The 20,294-nt window shown below is 42.2% G+C and overlaps 1 protein-coding gene across 2 annotated transcripts in view; it reads left to right on the forward strand.

Annotated features, from left to right (window-relative positions):
* Positions 1 to 8,286: 8,286 nt before the first annotated feature.
* PHF8 (PHD finger protein 8) overlaps positions 8,287 to 20,294 on the forward strand; it is a 93,266-nt gene continuing 81,258 nt past the window's right edge. For both annotated transcript variants that reach the window (XM_080910318.1, XM_080910319.1), the window contains exons 1-2: positions 8,287 to 8,350; positions 9,403 to 9,594. In XM_080910318.1, coding sequence (XP_080766444.1) covers positions 9,497 to 9,594 — 98 coding nt within the window. In that variant the 5' untranslated portion in view covers positions 8,287 to 8,350; positions 9,403 to 9,496. The remainder of the gene's footprint in view (positions 8,351 to 9,402; positions 9,595 to 20,294) is intronic.

A 20,294-nucleotide genomic window follows, 5' to 3' on the forward strand; every position in this document is an offset into this window, starting at 1 on the left:
ATTTTTTGTGTTTCCTTTTTAAAAGCTTCTATTTCTTTATGATTTTCCTCCCATTCTTGTTTAAAGATTTCCATTATCATCTTGAGGTATGATTTCAGGTCTGAGTCTTCTTTTTCTGGAGTGTTTGGCATTCTGCTATTTGCTGTGATGGAAAGAGCTGGGTTCTGATGTTGCCAGGTTATCTTGGTTTCCATTGGGTAAGCTCTTATGCTTTCCTCTTGCCATCTTGTCTTTGATTATACGCGGTCTTGTTGTCAGTGATTGGTTCCTGTCTCTCCTATGTACCTGACCTGTGTCCCTGGGTCTCTGCTGTTTTAGGTGCCAAATGGCTTGAGCATTTGGTCTGCTCGAAAGGGCCTTCTGGGTGGACCTGAGTCTCTATTGCAGAGTTCCTTCTCCCCTGGACCAACTGGAGGGCCACACCTACCATGCGCTAGGCCTAGCCCTCTCTATGCCTGCCCCGGCTACTCGCAGGCCTGTGTCCCTGGATCTCTGCTGTTCCAGGTGGCAAATGGCCTGAGCATTTGGTCTGCACCCAAGGGCCTTCCGAGTGGAAACCAAGTCCCTAAGGCAGAGTTCCTGCTCCTCTGAACCAATCAGGGGGCCGTGCTTTCTGAGCGCCATGCCTAGCCCTCTCTGCGCCCGCCCTGGCTACTCACACAGCACAATCTCATCAGGCCTGTGTCCCTGATCTCTGCTGTTCCCGGTGGCAAATGGCCTGTCTTCTGTGCTTTTAAGTCTGTTTTGAAACAAACTAGTCTTTCTCATCTTATCCTTTCATCCCATTCTGTTCCCATCTCTTTCCATGGATGCTGAAGTTCACGTTAGCTCTCATCACATTCTGTTACAACAGTTAGACCCACATGTTTGAAAAGAAATGAGTTGGAAAGCTCCTTTGGATATCCTCTCTAGCAGGCTATGAATTACCCAGGTTTTCAGTAGCTATCTGATTGAATGCATTCAATTATCAGTCTAATTAAATGCTGAGAAGTATTAAGTGGACATGTATGAGTGGGAGGTAGGTTTCCACACCAACCCTGGGCTATGGGAGCCAATTAAAATCACATATGACCAGAACACACACTTTCAGGGCAGGTGACTCCTTTTTGTGACAGTGTCAGGAGTTCTTTGTTAGCAACTCAGACTTGCCTTAGGTTTAGTTTCTTGCAATTTAGCATTTCACCATATCTTTTAGCTTTTCTTTTTCATCTCTCAAGAACAATGTAGAGAATTTTTCTGGGGAGAGGACTAGCATACCACTGTAGGTTAACTGTGGCTTTTGCTATCACACATTTTATTCACATTTAGGCTTTGCAGTATTTCACCCTTTATTTTGTTCATTTTACTTTACCTTATTCACTATGTTGTATATTCCTGAAGAGTCCATGTGTAATTTCTTATTCATGTCTATAGATTCTATTCTAATCCATTCCTGTACCAAACCAGCTACCTCTACTATTGTTTAAGGGCTTTTATACATTTGATTCTATTTTGTTCCTAGCTAGCTCTTACTATTCAGGCCTAAACTCACAAGACACATTCGCAGAGAGGCCTTGGCTACACTACCTAAAGTAGCTTTTCCTCTGGCTAATTGTCTATTTTGTAACTTGTCCTGCTTTCTTGATAGCATTAATTACAATTAGGAACTATCTTATTTGACTCTATTGTCTGTCTCCCTTACTGGAATGTGAGTCACAAGAACATGGATTTTGCCTGTTTTATTAATCACTGGTGTCTAGAATAGCAGGTGAATACTAAACATGAGAGAACTTTTATTATTCATTATCATCCTCAGCACCCAGTACAGTGCCTAGTGCTAATTAATAAAGAACTGTTGGGAGTGATGGCCCCAAAAGGGATACAAACTCTATAGGAAGGCTAACAGAGTCGTCTACCTGGACCCTTGGGGCTCTCAAACTATGAACCAACAACCAAAGTACATACATGGGCTGGACTTAGGCCTTCCTGCACATATGTAGCAGATGTGCAGCTTGTTCTTCATGTGGGTCCTAAAGAACTGGAACAGGGGGCTGTCCCAAAAGCTGCTGCCTGTAGGTAGGACATATTCTTCTATCTGGGATGCTTAGTCTGACCTCAGTGGGAGACTTGAAGTGCTATGGAGGGGGAATACCGAGGCATCCCCCACCCCCTCAGAGGAGAAAGGGAGAGGGGATGTAGAAAGAACTGTATGTGGGGGGGTGACTGGAAGGAGAGTAGTGAGCAGGATGTAAAGTGATAATTTAAAAAAATTAATTAATTAAAGTAATAAAAAAAAGAATGCTGACTGTTCTTGTAAGACCTGGGTTCCATTCCCAGTACTACATGTGGTTTACAACCATCCCCAACTTCTGTTCAAGGGACTCTGACACTCTCCCTGACTTCTTTAGGAACCAAGCTCACAAGCAACAAGGTTGCACAAACATATATGCAAAACAAAACACATAAATAAAACTAATATAAATTTTGCCTGGGCAGTAGTGGCATGTAGATTGTCCTGAAGCTGTTTGTATTTTAATGTTAATTCCACTTCCCCAAGAAGAGCTGCCTAGTCAGATGTCTCCAACTGAACCTTCTCTTTTTAATTAGTAAAATAAAGGAAAGCCAGTGACTGGGTGGTGCGAGGGAGGTGGAGAGGGCAGAGAGGTCTGAGGAGGTCAGAGGACAGAGGGTGAAGGTGGTGGCAACATGGAGTTTCCCAAGGACCAGCTGGACCCAGGTGGGATTGATTGGTGTTACATAACCATGAACATTAAGGATTTTATAGGTCTAATGTCTCATATAGAAGCGCAGTTTGTATCTTTGTCTATTTGTTGCAATCTTGTTGTGTAGAGGGTTTGTGGGTTGAGAGTTGAACATATAAAACTGTATGAAAAGCTATCGGGTTGTAGAGTTGTATTTATGTGGGATTTTGGGGTAGAGAAATACCCCGGAACAGAGGCTGAGAACAGGCGGTGGAAAATCGCCAGGGAAGGGAGTTTTGAGGACAAGTTGGGCTGTGTTGGCAGCTGGGACTGGGTGCCAGAGGAGCGAGAGGCTCCGAACTAAAATTGGGCCTGAGGAGTGAGACCTCAGGGTTGGCAAAGAGATAAACCATTTTATTTTTTAATATTTATTGCAACAGTGGCACACATCATTAATTCTAGCACTTGGTAGGCAGAAGCAGTTCGAGGCCAGCCTGGTCTACAGATCGAGTCCAGAATAGCCAGGGCTATATAGGGAAGCCGTATCTCAGAAAATGAAAAAGAAAAAGAATTGTTGACTGTGTCCTACAACAATAGACAGAAAGAAGGAGCATAAGTTAGAGGCTAGTGTGGGCTACAAAATGAGTTTGAGACCATCTTGGTTATAGAGTGAAACCCTGTCTCAAAACCCAAACCAAAAGAAAACAGTAAAAGAACAGGAGAAGAGTTGAAAAGGATGGAGGAAGAAAGAAAAGAATGATGATTCAGTGAGTTATTGTTCCAAACACATGCCTTAACATATTCCAATTTAAAACTACATTTTGTTTGTCCCTACAAAAGCTGTTTTTTTTGTATACCCTGACACAGTCATTGTGGCCATCCATACACTCATTCTGACACTAAACTCAGAAATGAACTCCTAGCTCTTTTCTTCATTCACCTCAAGGTTTCAATTACTCCTAAAGGTCTGCCTATTCAGCCTCCAAAATATCCAGATTACCAAACTATTTTCCGGCCCCACTCACTATCTTGATATCCTTTCTCCTTTTTTTTTCTCCAGTCTCTCCTCCTGTAAGTATTGTCAGCTTGCTATGCTGTCACATGCTCATGTGTTTTATAAAGTCTGCAGTTTATTCAGACTGCTCATTTCTACTGTGAGCCTCATCATAGTTTTCCTTATGTTAGGGGGTGTCTTAGTCAGGGTTTCTATTCCTGCACAAACATCATGATCAAGAAGCAAGTTGGGGAGGAAAGGGTTTATTCAGCTTACACTTCCATATCGCTGTTCATCACCAAAGGAAGTCAGGACAGGAGCTTAAGCAGGTCAGGAAGCAGGAGCTGATGCAGAGGCCATGGAAGGATGTCACTTACTGGCTTGCTTTCCCTGGCTTGCTTTCCCTGGCTTGCTCAGCTTGCTTTCTTATAGAACTCAGGTCTACCAGCCCAGGGATGACACCACCCACAGTGGGCTGGGCCCTCCCTCCTTGATCACTAGTTGAGAAAATGCCTTACAGCTGGGACTCATGGAGGCATTTCCTCAACTGAGGCTCCTTTCTCTGTGATAGCTCCAGCTGTGTCACGTTGACACAAAACCAGCCACTACAAGGGGTAGTAGAGATACCTTAGAAAGCTTTGAGGTTCAGTCGGACATAGTGGCCCATGCCTTTAATCCCAGAACTCCAGAGGCAGAGGCAGTTGACTCTCCTTGAGTTCAAGGCTAGCCTGGTTTACAGAGTGATAGTGAATTCCAGGACAGACAGAGCTACATAGTAAGATCTTGTCTTGAAATAATCAAAATAAAAAAAAATTTTGAGGTTCACCTAATAAGTTCACTTGGGGTTATATTTAGTTCGTCTAGTTAAAACATTCATATGTGACTTGTATCATTTCTAGTCACAGCACTCAGGTGTTGAATTTACCCCTAAAAACGTTCTTACTGCATGTCTTTGAAGCCAACTTTAGATTTTACTGATCTATATCTTTTCTAAGGAAGTCCTCCAGTTATACCATCTCAAAGTATACATTTCAGGTCCCAATAAAGTTGAACACTATTCTGGCTAAGGCACAAAGACCAGTTAGTAGATGACTCAGTGACCAAGAGTGCTTACTACTATTGCAGAGAATCTGGGTTCAGTTCCCGAGACCCATGGTAGTTCATGTCTCCTCCTCTAACTCTAGTTCTGAGGGATACAGTACCCTTCTCTTACCTTTATACAGTTTTGCACACATGGGGTTCCCATACATAGTGTCAGGGCCTTCTGCTCACCTCTCCACTTTTAAAAAATTTAAGTAGTTTCAAACCCCTTAAAAGATAAAAGCTAAACTCTTGCATTAATTCCTTACAGTGTGACTCCCCATGTGCCTCCATGCATTTGTACACCTCATTTTTTGTTTTGTTTTTCATTTTTGTTTTTTCGAGACAAGATTTCTCTGTGTAGCCCTGGCTGTCCTGGAATTCCCTCTGTACACCATGGTGGCCTTGGACTCATAGAGATCTCCCTATCACTTCCTCCAGAGTTCTGGGATGTGCCACCACTGTCCATGAACCTTATTTTTGTGTACAATGTTATTAAACTTTGGTTTTGAGCTGTGATTTTATGTATCCCAGGCTGGCCTGGAACTAATGTAGATAAGAATGACTTTGAACTTTTGATCCTCCTGAGTACGTGGGCTACCATCCAATGCTTATGCAGTTCTGGGAATTGAACACTGGGGGTTTGTGGATGCTAGAAAACACCCTACTAACTGAGCTATATCATGTGCCTTAGGAAATCTTTATATATCCTCTAGACTCCCTGCAGTATATCTTACAGCAGCATGCAGTCTGCGAGGCTTTTAGTCTATTTTGTTCTCTTCACTTTCTTCCTTCCCTCTTTCCTTCCTTGTTTAATTTGCGACTCTCTTGCCCCATTCTCTCAGATTGTTTTTTAAGAGTTCTCCACCAGCTAATAATCACAGCACTCAAGAAGCTGAGGTTGAGGTGGAGAGGAAAGGAGAAATGGGAAAACAAGAAGAGGGAAATTAATTTTTCTCTGACAAGGACTCTTTGTTCCTGTATATCTGTCAGAAAATTGTTGTACCCATTCTTTTTAAAATGTTTTTATTTAATATTTTTTTATCTTCCAGATCTACACACTGACTGTTCCACATCCCATGCCTCCTCCCTGCCCCCGTGTCTCCATGAGGATATCCCAAACTTCCCACCCCACCCACCTCCCCAGTCCTCCCCACTCCCTGGGGCCTCCAGTCTGTTGAGGGTTAGGTGAATTTTCTCTGACTGAACCCAGACCCAACAGTCCTTTGTGGAGTCCAGGTGAGTTGAGACTGCTGGTACTCCTACAGGGCTGCCCTCCTCCTCAGCTTCCTCTAGCTTTTCCCTAATTCAACCACAGGGGTCAGCAGCTTCTGTCCATTGGTTGGGTGCAAATATCTGCATCTGACTCTTTCAGCTGCTTGTTGGGTCTTTCCGATGGCAGTCATGATAGGTCCCTTTTTGTGAGTGCTCCATAGCCTCAGTAATGGTGTCAGTTACCCCCCCCCCCCTTTGAGCTGGATCCCAATTTGGGCCTGCTAGTGGTCCTTCTTTTCCTCAGTTTCTTCTCCATTTTTGTCCCTGCAGTTCTTTCAGACAGGAACAATTATGGGTCATTGTTTTGACTGTGGAATAGCAACCCCATCCCCTGTCTTTCTGCTGGAGGCGAGCTCTACAAGTTCCCTCTCCCCATGTTAGGGTATTTCATCTAAGGTCTCCTCCCTTTGAGTCCTGAGAGTCTCTCACCTTTCAGGCCTCTGGTACATTCTGGAGGGTTCCCTAACTTCCTATCTCCCAAGGTTGCCTGTTTCTATTCTTTCTGCTGGCCCTCAGGGCTTCAGTCCTTTTCCCCCACCCAATACCAATCATGTTCCCCTCTCCCCCTACCCCCATATTCTTTTTTCCACTCCCCTTTTTCTCTTTTCATATGAAGACAGTTTTTCCTAAAATTTGTTTATATTTATTTTCCATGCATTGGTGTTTTACCTGCATGTATATCTTGTGTGGGGGTGTCAGATCCCCTAGAACTGGAGTTATAGACAGATATGAGCTTCTATGTGCTGGGAATTGAACTGGGGTCCTCTGGAAGAACAGCCAGTGCTCCTAACCTCTGAGTCATCTCTCCAGCTCCAAAAAACAAATTTTAATGCACTTTCTACTAGAAAGTAATGAGATCCTGTAAAGAAGGATCTAGGGATATTTCATAATGTCTGAAGGGGAAAAAAAAATCAAACAGTGCCATCTCAAAGCATACTATATTCAGTCAGAAAATCCTGGTACAGATATATGGAAAGCTGTGAACTGGTTATGGTTTCTTATGGAATTGAGCCTGCATGGTCCATGAGAGCCTGGGAAGAGCATGACAACTCAATGTGGGGGAAATTAGACGCTGCCTTTTGGTTTGTCTGTTTTCAATTTCCAGGCTCTCAAATCACTTGCCTTCTCTAAACCTGTTTCTTTATTCGATGATAATCACAGAATTTTCCTCTCACAGAACGAGGATTAAATGATACTCCAACCGTGGGAAAAGGATCTCGTTCACTAAAAGTGCTCGATGTACAGGAGCTGTGGGGAGTATTTCGTCTCTCCCAAGGCTGAAACCCGCCCCCGCAGCCCCATGTATCAGTTTTGCAGTTTGGAGCCACGGACTTCACCTCCTCTCAGAGGAGGAGACTAGGGAGGGGCAGCGAGTGGTGGGAGGGTGGGAGGAGAAAAGTGCCGTTTTTGGATTTAAGGGGAAAAAAAAAACCTCCGTGTTTACCCAGGGTTACGGAAGACTTGGGTTCCAGGCACCACTCAAAATGGAGCCAAACTACCGCCTCGCCTAAGATGGCGGCTTCTCCGCCTATCAGCTCAAGGTCTCCAGCGCAATTGGGCCACCCAGCAGAGGCGCACATCCTAGGCTCTCTCAAGGTGTCGCCCCGCCCCGTGACGTCACGCAAGAGCTGCCGGCTTGGTGTTCTGGACTCCACCTTCACCTCTAGTGCCCGAGCCTCATAAGATGGCGGCGATCCTGTCTCCTTACAGAACCCCGCCACTCTCAATATGGTAGCTGTTTACCATATTTCTCCACCCCTCTCCCGCCTCAACTTCCTCGTGATTTTGAATAAACTTTATTGATTGTTTTGAATCTCCTGCAACCCCTATTATTGGGTTCTCCTGGCAACCTCTCCGGCAGTCTTTTTGCAGACCCGGCGAGCCTATCTCCTGAAGGGGGCAGCGACAAAGCCACTTGCCCGTGCGCCCGGCGGCCCCGCCCCCCGTCCCCCCGCCCCCCCCGGGCTCAGCCCTCGGTCTCTAGGAGGCTCTTAAGGGCCAGACTGTGGGAGGGCTGTGGCGAACGCTGCCCTAAAGCCCCGTCAGACCACGGGCACTGCGTGACGCGGCATGTGGTTTCTAGGAGAAGGCAAGTAAGCTTTCACAGTTTTGCAGCGGCAATCCCAGAATCCACTGCGCGCCGCCTCGGGCCGGAACTGCTCGGACAGCCTCTGCTTAGCGCAGAGCTGTGTTGCCCCGGAGCGAGCCGAGCCGCTGGCGAGTCTCTGGGGCTGAGCTCTGCGCCTTGAGGAGTTTCCCCTTGCAGCCTCGGGGATGAAGAGATTTCTGTAGCGTTTGGGACCGTGGACATTTTTATCAGGTTTGGGGCGTTAAAAGGTTCCTGTCAGTGGGGGAGGCGTAAAGAGAGCCTCGTAAGTTTTGGGGGCTTACAAGCAAGATAAATTCTTATTTAAGACGAGACGTCTGTCAGGTGAGGGGCAGAGCAGAACCCTCGGCAGTCTGAGGGGATTGCAAAGCAATGCCTGCCATTTGGAGCTGTGGAAGGGAAAAAAAATTCTTTGCTTAGTTTCGCGGGTGTGAGGAAATTCTAGTCAGTTTACTGGGGCTTCGAAGAGATCCTTTTTAGTGTCAGGGGTGAGATGAGCTCCCTGTCAGCTTTGGAGTGGAGGACGAAATTGCGGTTTATTTCATTTTGGAGCATAATGAGACTCCTTGCTGGTCGGGAGGGAATGATACCGAGAATGACGAAAAGGATCATTTAAACTCTCCGAACGCAATCCCAGAACTGTGATTTGAGTTGGGTGCCTAGTCTTGTTTGTCTTGTTCCTGAAGCCTGAGGGGGGGGGGGTGTAATTCGGAATAACCTGCGGAGACTTTCAGGGATTTCCGCATCTCTGGTTCTTCCTATTTTGGGGGCTAGAGAGGGTCTCTGGTCTCTTCCTCAGCTTCCCTCTTCCCAGCCTCATCCTTTATGCCGCGGTTTGCGTCATAATAAAGGGAGCTGAGAGTCCTGGGAAGCAAGAGGGCAGTGAAGAGAGGGGGTTCAGTGAGGGATTAAAGAAGCTTCCCAAAGGCTTTTAGATATTTACATGAAACCCGGAAAGAAGTTGTCACTGACTTCAGGGCCAAAGAAGGTAGGGGTCTGGGGGAGGCGTTTGGAAGGCAGGGCAGAGCAGAAAGCAGAACGTTCTTTCTGTTCTTTCCAACTGAAAGAAATCCTGAAGGGTGGGTGGACTTTCTCCACTTAACTCCTGCACTCTCACCAGCTGTGTGGAGTCCTAGCTTGGTTACTCCCTTTTTCAGAACTGGAGGTTGGTACCCAGGGGGTGGGGTGGGGGCGGAGACACGGAACGATTTGGAAACCCCGGGGCCGGAGGAGTCACTTTGTAAAGAAGTGTTGTTTGTGTCTAGCCATCGTCTAGGGAAGGCGCTTGCTTGTTGCTGCCTCTGACCCCTTAAAGCTTCAAAACTGGCACGGCGCAAAACGATCCAACCCCCTGTGAAGATGGCCTCGGTGCCTGTGTACTGCCTCTGTAGACTGCCTTATGATGTGACCCGCTTCATGATCGAGTGTGACATGTGCCAGGACTGGTTTCACGGCAGGTAAGAAGGGCAGGCCAGGCTGGTCAGGGTGCGTTGGCCAGGTGTGTTGGTTCTTTTTTCACTTGCTCTCTCCTCTCAGCTCCATTTTCTACCTGCTGCTCAGAAACTATCCACTCTCTAAATTTACTAGACTTAGATTTTTCTATCCCTCCTCACGGACTAGTTCCTAACTGACCTTGGCCTCTGGTTTCTCCCAGTTTTCCTATATGTATTTGTTGTACTTTATGTGTATACACGAACACACAAACACACACACACATATGCATGCATGTGTATTTGATTTTGTAGCTGTGTCTTAGCTACAAAGAAAAGTATCAGTTGTATGGTTGTATTTTCCCTCATCTCTTGGGCTTGGGGGAGGGAGTACTGTATTTTTGAGATATTTGAGTCCAAGAACATGGATTTCTTTGTAACTTACTATCAGTGGCCTTGGCCAAGTTGCTTTTGCTTCTGTGAGCCTCACTTACAAATCAATACCTCTTTCATAGCTGTAAAGCAGTTTGCTTGCATTCTATAAATGGAGGCAGAACCAGAATATTTTATTTCTGTGCTGTCTGCAGGACCATCTAACTAAATAAAATTAAAAGTCATAGGGTTAAAACAGCAGGATGAATGCACCTGTCAGGTTTCCAGTGAGGTTAGTGTATGTAATAAAAAAAATGTTATCCTATTACTGGGGGAATTTGTATACTGGAGTATAAAGAAAAGCAGTACACAGTACCGTATTTTTGCTATATGTTAAGTTCTAGAATGTTGTCACTCTTAGCAGCAACTCTTAACTTTTAAAGGAGCTGTTTCTGTTATACTCAAAAACAAAGTAAGGGTGGGGTCAGTGTTCCTCATGTTCAAGGCCTAGCTGAGCTATAGAGCCAGGTCAAGGCCAGCTCAGCAACTTAGTACAATCCTGTCTCAAAATAAAAATAGTGTAAAGAGCTTGGGATATTTTACTCAGTGGTAAGTAAGCTCTCGCCTCAAAATATTTTAAAAATTATTATTTCATCTTATACATATGTCTGTGTTACTTCCTGGAGGTAGAGATACCTTTTCTTTTTAGTATTTTTAGTGCTAAATATACGATATGTATTGAGTATATTTTTGAATAAATGAACAAGTCATAATAAAAAACGCTATTACACTATGGCCCTTAGTTTGGGAGTGTGTACGTTCAGTATCTCTGGAAAAGAGCTTTTGCTCACAGTGTAGAAATCTGAAAACAACAGGAATGAATGTTTCATAACTGCTTACTCTGTGTCAGACTCCATAACTGACATTCCATAAATTATTTTGTCTGTACCCAAGTCTGAAAGTTCAAAATTTTCTTCTACTTATACGGGTTCCTGTATGCGGGCGTGTAACACGTACAGAGGCCAGAGGTCAGCCTCAGGCTTCATTCTTCCAGAACAGGCCACCTTGTTTTTTTGGAGCAAGGGTCTCCTAATGGTCTGGTACTTTATAAGTAGGCTAGGCAGGTGGGCCAGAGAACCCCAGGGATTTTCCATTTCTGTTTTCCTACCGCTGGGATTATATGTACTTGAAGCGTTTTTTTTTTTTTTTTTTTTTTTTTAAACATATGTTCTGGAGATTGAACTAAAGTCCTCATATTTGCCTAGTAAATTGTTTACTCACTGAGCCTTTTCCTCAGCCTGAAAGTTACATTTGTGGGAGAGCACACTCATGTGAGTGTGTGTATGTATATCCATGTGTGCGCATGCACTTGAAGAGATGTCAGATAGCTTCCTCTAATTGCTCTCCATCCTATCTTTCATGCCAAGCCTGGAGCTTGGGTTAGGCTAGCTGGCTAGCAAGCTCTAGAGATCCACTTTTCTCTTATTGCTAGGGTTGCAAGCACTTATGGCCATGCTCAGTTTTATGTTTGTTTTGGGGATTTGAACTCAGGCCCTCTTACTTTCATAGCCAACTGAGGTATCTCCCTAGTTCCAGAAAATTAGATTTTAAAGTGTGTGTGTGTTTTGCTTATACATACATGGCATAATATGAACGTGGAATTCACAAGGCAACTTGCAGGAGTCAATTTTCTCCTTCCACCATGTGAGACCAGGAATGAACTCAGGTTGTCAGGCTTGGTGACAAGAGTTACCTGCTGAGGTATCTCATTGGCCCAACCCATATTTTTAAAAGAATTAGTTTTTAAAAATGGGCTTTGGGGCACAGGCCAGTAATTACAGTTATTTTGGGGACTGAAGAAGGGGGATTGCAAGTAAAAAAAAATGATTTTTTTCTTACTGTATAGGTGAGACATGTTCATTATAGACAATAAAAAAGAAGTAGAAGGAAATAAAGTCATCTGTGAGTCTGTTGGATAGAATCCACTGTTATTTATTTATTTATTTGCTGTTGTTGTATTAACTCTGGTCCTTTGACTTACAAAATATGTTTTTATTGGTTGGGATTATATCATAAATACCATTTTGTGATCTCCCTTCCTCCACAACTAACATTTTAATGTGGGTATTTGCCACATTAAATTTGTTAAATATTCATTTTTAAATATTCATCTACAACATGTTTCTGATACATTTTATCTATATGTTTATCACAAGTTACTTGGCCACTCCCTTTATGGTTATATACTTACTTTAATTGTACTTTCTTAAAAATAATGTGAAGTGATAAAACTTGGGGATTCTGGGAAGGATTTTGTATCCTGATGAGATTGTTGGTTAAAACAAAAAGAAAACCATGGCTGGTGGATATCTTTGTACAGTAGATATTTGACATTTACAATGATAAAATCACTGAAACCTTAAGAATTTTTAAACTTAACAAATGTTTTATGAGTTTATGGATCAGATCTGTCTTTAATCACATTTCTAAGGTGTATTCTGCTTTTGTTTGTACATTCTAGCACAAGTTTCATGAAAGCATCCAATTAATCTTCTGCTTCTTTCTGTGGGCTGCCAGAGAACAAGGAACCTAGCTGAAAACCAGATCCTTAGTGGGCGGCTAGCTGTTCTTGCTTACTCAGTACACCCCCCACCCTAACATACTCACTGAACTCCCAAGTTTTTACTTTAGGTCAATTAGAAATTACTAAATATTGTGGACTTTTCATGATTGCTTACAGTAGTTAACCACAGAGACCCAGTGTGTGTATGAGTATGAGCATATGCTTGTGAGCCTACCAAAGCCAGAGAAGGACATTAGTTGTTTTGTTGTATTACTCTGTTTTATTCTCTTGAGATGGTTTATTACTGAATCTTGTGTTAAACTGGTGGCTAGCAAGTCCTACTGAACTTCCTGCCGTTGCCTCTCACAGGACTGAGCTTACCGCCACACCTGACTTTTTACCTAGGTGCTAGGATCTGTGTACTAAGGTCCTCGAACATGCAGAGCACCACTGAGTTATTTTTCCAGCTCACATTCTACAGATTTCATATGCACAAATATCTAGAGATGACAGACTTTTGAAGTTCAGTTAGGGATATGATGCATAATGACAAGTTGCTACCTGGAGTGGTTATTGTAAGGAAGGCAGCTATGCTATTTTTGATGATATTTTTGATGATAAGAATCTGGAACTGGAGGTTAGGTGATTTTTCTAATTATGGATTTGAATTTCAAATTAATTGATTCTAGAGTAGTGTTCTCAAATTTAGAAAAAAAATACTGAATAGTTCCATTCCTCTTGTAAGGAAGTTGAGTTGTGCAAAACACTATGATTTATAGAGCAGTGCACTTTAAACTTTAGTCTGTATCAATTATTTGAAAGACCTGTTTTAAAAAAAAAGATAGATCCCAACCTTGGTTTCTGATTAGGTAAATGAGGTAAATTCAGTAGGTAAATGAGGCCCACGTTTGAGAAACATAAATTTAAAGCAGTATCAATTTCTTCCACTTGTATAGAGTGTGATATCATCTGATATTGGAGGATGGATGAGATAACATCATTACTATATCCCAGTTATTCTCAAAGTATTTCATCTCTGTGAGGCCTTAGTTTTCCTGATAACAGTTATAATAATTTAAATAGAAATGGTTGTATACATAGTAATTTTGTTTTTATTAGCATATAATGGATATCATAACAATTTATTTTTATTTTTTAGGACCAGCCTCTTTTTTTTAAAGTTTTATTTATTTCATGTATGTGAGTATACTGTAGCTCTCTACAGACACACCAGAAGAGGGCATCAGATCCCATTACAGATGGTTGTGAGCCACCATGTGGTTGCTGGGAATTGAACTCAGGACCTCTGGAAGAAGAGTCAGTGCTCTTAACCACTGAGCCATCTCTCCAGACCAAAGTTTTATTTTAAAATATGTATTTATTTAGTGTGTGTATATGTATGTGTATGGGGGGACTGCACATAAACTATAGCAAACATGTGCAGGTTGGAGGACAGTGTTTTGGAAGTCAGTTCTCTGCTTCTGCCTTGTTGAAGCATCTCTCTTGTTTCTATTGTGCTACTATTCTAGGCTAGCTAATCTGTGAACTTCTTGGTAACTGTCCTGTTTTCACCTCCCATCTCCCTCTAGGAGTACTGGGTTTACAAATGTACATCCCCGCAAATGACTCTTTAATGTAGGTTCCAGGGACTGAATTTGGGTCTTAAATGGCAAGTGCTTTTACCTGTTGAGCCATATCACCAGCCAGACCTATTCATGTATGTAGTTTGATCACATCCCCCATTACCCTCTCTCACCTCTCCTTCTAATTCCTTCATCTTCCCAACTCCTCTCTCCTACTCTTATGTCTTCTTTTTTGATAACCCATTGGATATAAGGAGGCTCACTTACCAGCATTACTTACTAGAACTTGAGAAACTTACCAGTGGCTGAACCACTGAAGATTTGCCTTTATATCTTCAGGGAAGGTTGGAGCCTTGTGAGCCCCTCCCTTTTTCAGGACAGAATGTTAGCAAGCCCAATCTTGTGCAAATCTGTAGGTAATCAAGTGTTTAACAGCCATATCATGCCCAGAACTTAGTGTTCCAAACTGCTTCCCCACCTCTCTCTGGTTCTTACATTTTTCTGTTTCTTCCTCCCAAGATGTTTCATGATCTTTGTAGGGAGTGCTATGTAGATGTTCTATTTATAGGCAGTAAATTATTTATTCTTATGTCTTTTGGTTATGAGTTTGCTTTCATGACCATTTATACTAGTACAAAGAAAAGGGTTTTTTTTTTCCTTTTTTTTTTTTTTTTTGAGACGGAGTCTCACTATATAGCTTTAGCTGGCCTGCAACTCATTCTGTAGACCAGGGTGACCTCAAACAGAGAGATTCATCTGCCTCTGCTTCCCCCAAGCACTGAGATTAAAGGAGTATACCACCATGAACCGCAAGAGCAACTTTTACTAAAGCTGAGAGTAGTAACATTCTATAGGCATGAACATGGTTATGTAGATGGTAATTTGATGGATACATCATGTTCACTGAGCAGAACAACTGTTGTCACTCGGGCCTGTGATCTCTTTAACTATAAGCTTTTGACCTATTTTATGATACCAGTTTTTCTTGCATGGGATTCCTTGTTTGTTTTGTTTGGAGGAAAATATTCTTGTTTAAATTAAGTTTGGTGTGATGAGTCCCCTCCTTCCCCGCCTTTGAAGAAAACTGACTCTTCTCCCTCAGTAGCCACTGACTGCCAATAGTTTCTCAGCTAGGGGTAGAACCTCATCATCCCCTTTACTCTCTGTGTTGGGAGTTTTAACTGGTTTGATCTTATGCAAGTTTTGTGCTGACATAAGAACTATATTTGTAATGGCTTTATGAGTGCAGTGACTCCATCCTGTCCAGAAGACATTATTTCACAGCAGTCTACTCTGATAATTTTTCTGCCCCTTCTTCTACAATGCTTCCTGATCCTTGAGGGAAAAGGGTGTGATATAAATTTCTATTTTTGTTCCAAGACAGGGTTTCTCTGTATCCTGGACTGTCCTGGAACTCAGTCTGTAGTCCAGGCTGGACTATAGAGATTCCCCTTACTTCTGCCTCCCACGTGTGCCAACAAAGGTGTGAGCTGTCACTGCCTGGCTAATCCCTATTTTACAATCTTTCTCCCCCTTCTCTTAGGTTCCCTAAGCCTTTTGGGAAAAGAAGTGTGATGCAGATGTCTCATTTAGAGCTGAGCACTCCACAGTGACTTATTCTCTGCAATTTGAACAGTTGTGGGAAACTCTATTAAACATCATCCAGTACATAAAGATACTTTTCTGTTGAGGTAGCCTATAGATATTTAGAAATATTTAGAAGGTAGTATAATGAAGGGAAGGTGAATAATGGAGGTGAAGGTTTAAGTGGGGAGTAGACATGAGGGTGAAGTGGGGGAGGTAGAGGGATAACCAGCACTAAAGATGTTTGAAAAAGCCATATAAATGATAGTTTATAAGCTTCTGTTATATGTACATACATACACACAGACAAGCTTAATTTAATTTACCTTATGTAGAGGGGTAATGCTCATCCCAGAAGCCATAGATTATCAAAAAGCCCAATGCCAGGGGTGAGATACCCCATTTGTTAAGGTAGACATTGAGGCCACTACCCTCCAAAAAACAATACACACTATTATTATTGTCATTATTCACTAGAACTTGATGGAAAGCTCCTGTTGCTGAAGATGCCATATACTTTGATTACGGGATATGGAAAATGCAAGCAGGTTCTGACCTGGAAGCATTTTTCCTATTAGCTAACTTTCATAATATCAAAAGGTGTTTTTGTAGGGTGCTGGGAAAGAAAAACCATCAAGTATTACCCACCTGTGAATCCTGTGAGCCACAATAATGACTGGCCTGGCAAGATAAACTCATTGGTGCAATAGTAGCATGAATGCTATGGAGGTAACCAGCAGCTTTCTAATTGGACTTAAGGCCTGATTCACAATGGGGAACTCGTGCTATGTTCTGTAAACCTGGACAAGAACTTGTGGCTAAGGAAGTTATAGTTCCTGCTAATATTATTTTGCTAAAGGGATATAATATCAAACTGCCTTCTGAATTCTTTTTAAAAAATTTAGTTCTATTTATTCTTTCTTTCTTCTCATCTCCCCCTGCTTCCTCCCTTTTATCTTTCCCTCCCTTCCATGTGTGAGCATTTGTGTATGTATGTGCCATGGTGTTCATGTGGGGATCAAAGGACAACTTGTTGGTGTCCATCAATTCTCACCATGTGGTGTGGGATCAAACTCATCAGGCTTACAGAACAAGTACTTTCAACCTGCTTAGTGGTTTTGCCAACCCTCCCTTTTGTCCCTCTGTCTTTCAAAATTTAACGTTTATTTATGACTATGTACAGTTTTGCATGCCTGCTTGTGTGTGGCTGCATGTGTCTATGTGGCTGAGTCCACGTGCTTCAGTGTGTGTGTACCTGCACATGTGTAAGTCCCTCCGTGTATATTCATGCCTGTGTGCATGTGTGTGTGCTTGTGCGTGTGCTTGTGCGTGCCTGCGTGCCTCCTTGCATGCATGATTGCATACCTCTCTGTGTGCGTGTGCGTGCGTGCGTGCGTGCGTGCGTGCGTGCGTGCGTGCGTGTGTGTGTGTGTGTGTGTGTGTGTGTGTGTGTATGTGTTTGCATGCCTGTGTATATTTGATGTATGGTATTAGTGAGGGCATACTTGTACTGAGCAGATGTATGGAGGTCAGAGGATAACTTTCAGAAAACAGTTCTCACCTTCAGTCATGCTGAGGCAGGATGTCTCTTCTGCCTTGCTATGTACTCTAGGTCAGCTGGCCTATGAACTTCCAGATGATTCTCCCCTCCCCACTTCTCATCTCCCTGTAGGAGAGACTGCTGCAATTACAGGTGTACACCACTTTCAGCCCACTTTTTACATTGAATCTGGAGACCAAAATCGGTTCATCAGGCTTGTGTGCAAGCACTTTTACTCACCATCTTGCTGGTCTCTTTGAATAGACCTGTAGTTTATCTGATCTTAATATAACCACTCCTACTTTCTTTTGACTAAGGATGACATTATATATAGTTTTTTTCACCCCTACAGCCCAGACAATACCAAGCAAGCATTGTCATGAATAATCCTTAGTCTTTATCCCTTTCCTTCCAGTCTATTCTTAAACATGAAATGAGATTTTGTTTTTAAATTAAGTATGTGTATGCTTTGCACTTATTGTGGGGCATGCATGTGGAGGTTAGAAAACAACTTTGTAGAGTTGATTCTTTTACTTTTCTACATAAAGTCTAAAGACTGAACTCCAGGGCCTCAGGTTCTGGGGGAATCTTGCCAACCTGTGCTTTAGTTTTTGAAAGGGGGTTTTATATAGCCCAACTGACTTCAAACTTTGCTATGTAGCTAAGGGTGACCTTGAATTCCTGATCTACCTGCCACCACCTCCTAAACTTGGGATTGCAGTCCTGTGATAGCATTTTTGGTTTTATTCAGTACTCAGGATTGAACCTAGGACTTTGTGTATACCTAGACAATCATGGTACCAAATGAACTGTATCCTTAGTCTTTCCTCTTTTCTATGTACCTCTGTGTACATTCTCTAGCCTTCCTGAGGGTTACTTATACCTGTTTTATAATTTCATATTGCTTTTTTCTTTATATTTGAATGTGTCTGTATAAATTTTTACTTTTTACTACAATCACTTGGTATTTATATTTTCCAGTTCAAGTGAGGAGTAAACATTTCCCTTTAAGTTCTTTAACATTTTCTCATTTATAGCATAATTAATGTTAATATGTGTTCTATGTAGATTGAGAACTACGTCAGAGTGCCATAATTTTTGTTTCTGTAATTTAACAGGCCCTCTAGATGTTCCCAATATTACTTTAGAAAATGGGAAACATACAGGGCAGTGGTGACACATGTCTTTTTTTTAAAGAATATTTATTTATTATATGTAAGTACACTGTAGCTGTTTTCAGACACACCAGAAGAGGGCATTGGATCCCATTACAGATGATTGTGAGCCACCATGTGGTTGCTGGGATTTGAACTCAGGACCTCTGAAAGAACAGTCAGTGCTCTTGACCACTGAGCCATCTCTCCAGCCCCCCCCCCTTTTTTAAAGATTTATTTATTTCATGTATATGAGTACACTGTAGCTATCTTCCGACATACCATATCTTCTGACATACCAGAAGAGGGCAGCAGATCCCATTGCAGATGGTTGTGAGCCACCATGTGATTGCTGGGATTTGAACTCAGGACCTCTGGAAGAGTAGTTAGTGTTCTTAACCACTGAGCCATCTCTCCAGCCCGACACATGTCTTTAATCCCAGCACTCAGGAGGCAGAGGGAGGTGAATTTTTCTGAGTTCGAGGCCAATTCCAGGACACCCAAGATTATACAAAGCAATTCTGTCTTCAAAAGCCAAAAAAAAAAAAAAAAAAAAAAAAAGAAAGAAAGGAAAAAGAAAAAAAATTGGGGAACATGAGTCAATTGATAGGTTAGCATTTGTGAAGCTAGGGTTGGATCCCAGCATCACATAAACCTGGCATGGTTGTATGTGCCCATAATTCTATTACTCAAGAATATAGAAGCCAAGAGGATCAGAAATTCAGGGTAATCCTTGCTACATAGTGGGTTTGAGGCCAGTCTGGGATACATGAGACCCTGTCTCCAAAAACACCCTGAGAAATTCTTGTCTAGTTAGAAAATGGTGACTTACTAGAGTCTGTATTGATGAGAAATGGTTTTATGGGACTTGTTGATAAATTGGATTGGGAACTGTGAAAGAAAGAGGTAAGGAATGACTTCATTTTGAGGACTTTTAATGTAAATGGTAATAGAGTAATGGGCCAGTGACTGAGAAGCTCACAGGATATGTAGAGAATGGCCTGCTTTGTCTGTAACATCAAGTTATTTTGGAATTTAGTGAATTCTTTTAAATGGCGAACTCATGTGCCAGGTACTGAGCAGAGAAACTTCTCAGGTACATGGAACATGTTTAGTTTCTTTAGTACTACTCCAAATCTTTTGCCTGGAGCCAATGGAGCCAGTGGTGAGAACTGTGGGTACCTTTGCTTCTGTTTTTTTCTGATAAAGGTTGTTTCAAGAAACCCCAACAAAAAAATTATTTGGATGTTTTTGTGAGATTGTTTTTAAATGAAGAAAGGTAAAATATACTCTTCCCTTTCTTTATGGATGAAGATATTGACTTTGCAAGTTAGAGGTTGGTCACAAGACCTGGCTCCTTGAGCATTCTCAGAGAGCAGGGGCTGAGCATATAGGAAGCCAGATAGAATCTTGAGCAAAACTTGTCACTGTTCTGGCTCCTCTAATCTTTGGGTGCCACTTAGTTTCACAGCTCTGGATGAAGCAATCAAGTGCCTGATTTTGTGTTTTTGTAGCATTTGATTCTACTTATGGTGATATTTTAGCTACATACTTGGTTAGATATTATGGACTCATGAAGACCAAAATTTTTGTATTGTTCTGCTACTTAAATAGTTTTGTAATTGCTAGCAATCTGCCTAACTTCAGATTCATTTTCTCATTGTTATAGATAGCATTTATCATGTATTAAGCACTTGAATACTTTAAGTTCATTGGATCCTTGCAATGTCTCTAAAAGGTGGTTACTAGCAATTTTTCTGTTTCACAACTATAGAAACTGGGGCACAAAGAATTTATATAAATTTCTTATGTTCACACAGTTATACATGGAAGAAGTGAAATTCAAATCCAGGTAGTTTGGCTCTCATGCCTTTGTATCTTTTAACCTCTGTGTTTTAGTGTCTCAATGCTGTACAGAGTGTCTCTGATCT

Source organism: Micromys minutus (genome assembly GCF_963924665.1).
Source record: "Micromys minutus genome assembly, chromosome: X".
Classification (NCBI taxonomy): Eukaryota; Metazoa; Chordata; class Mammalia; order Rodentia; family Muridae; genus Micromys; species Micromys minutus.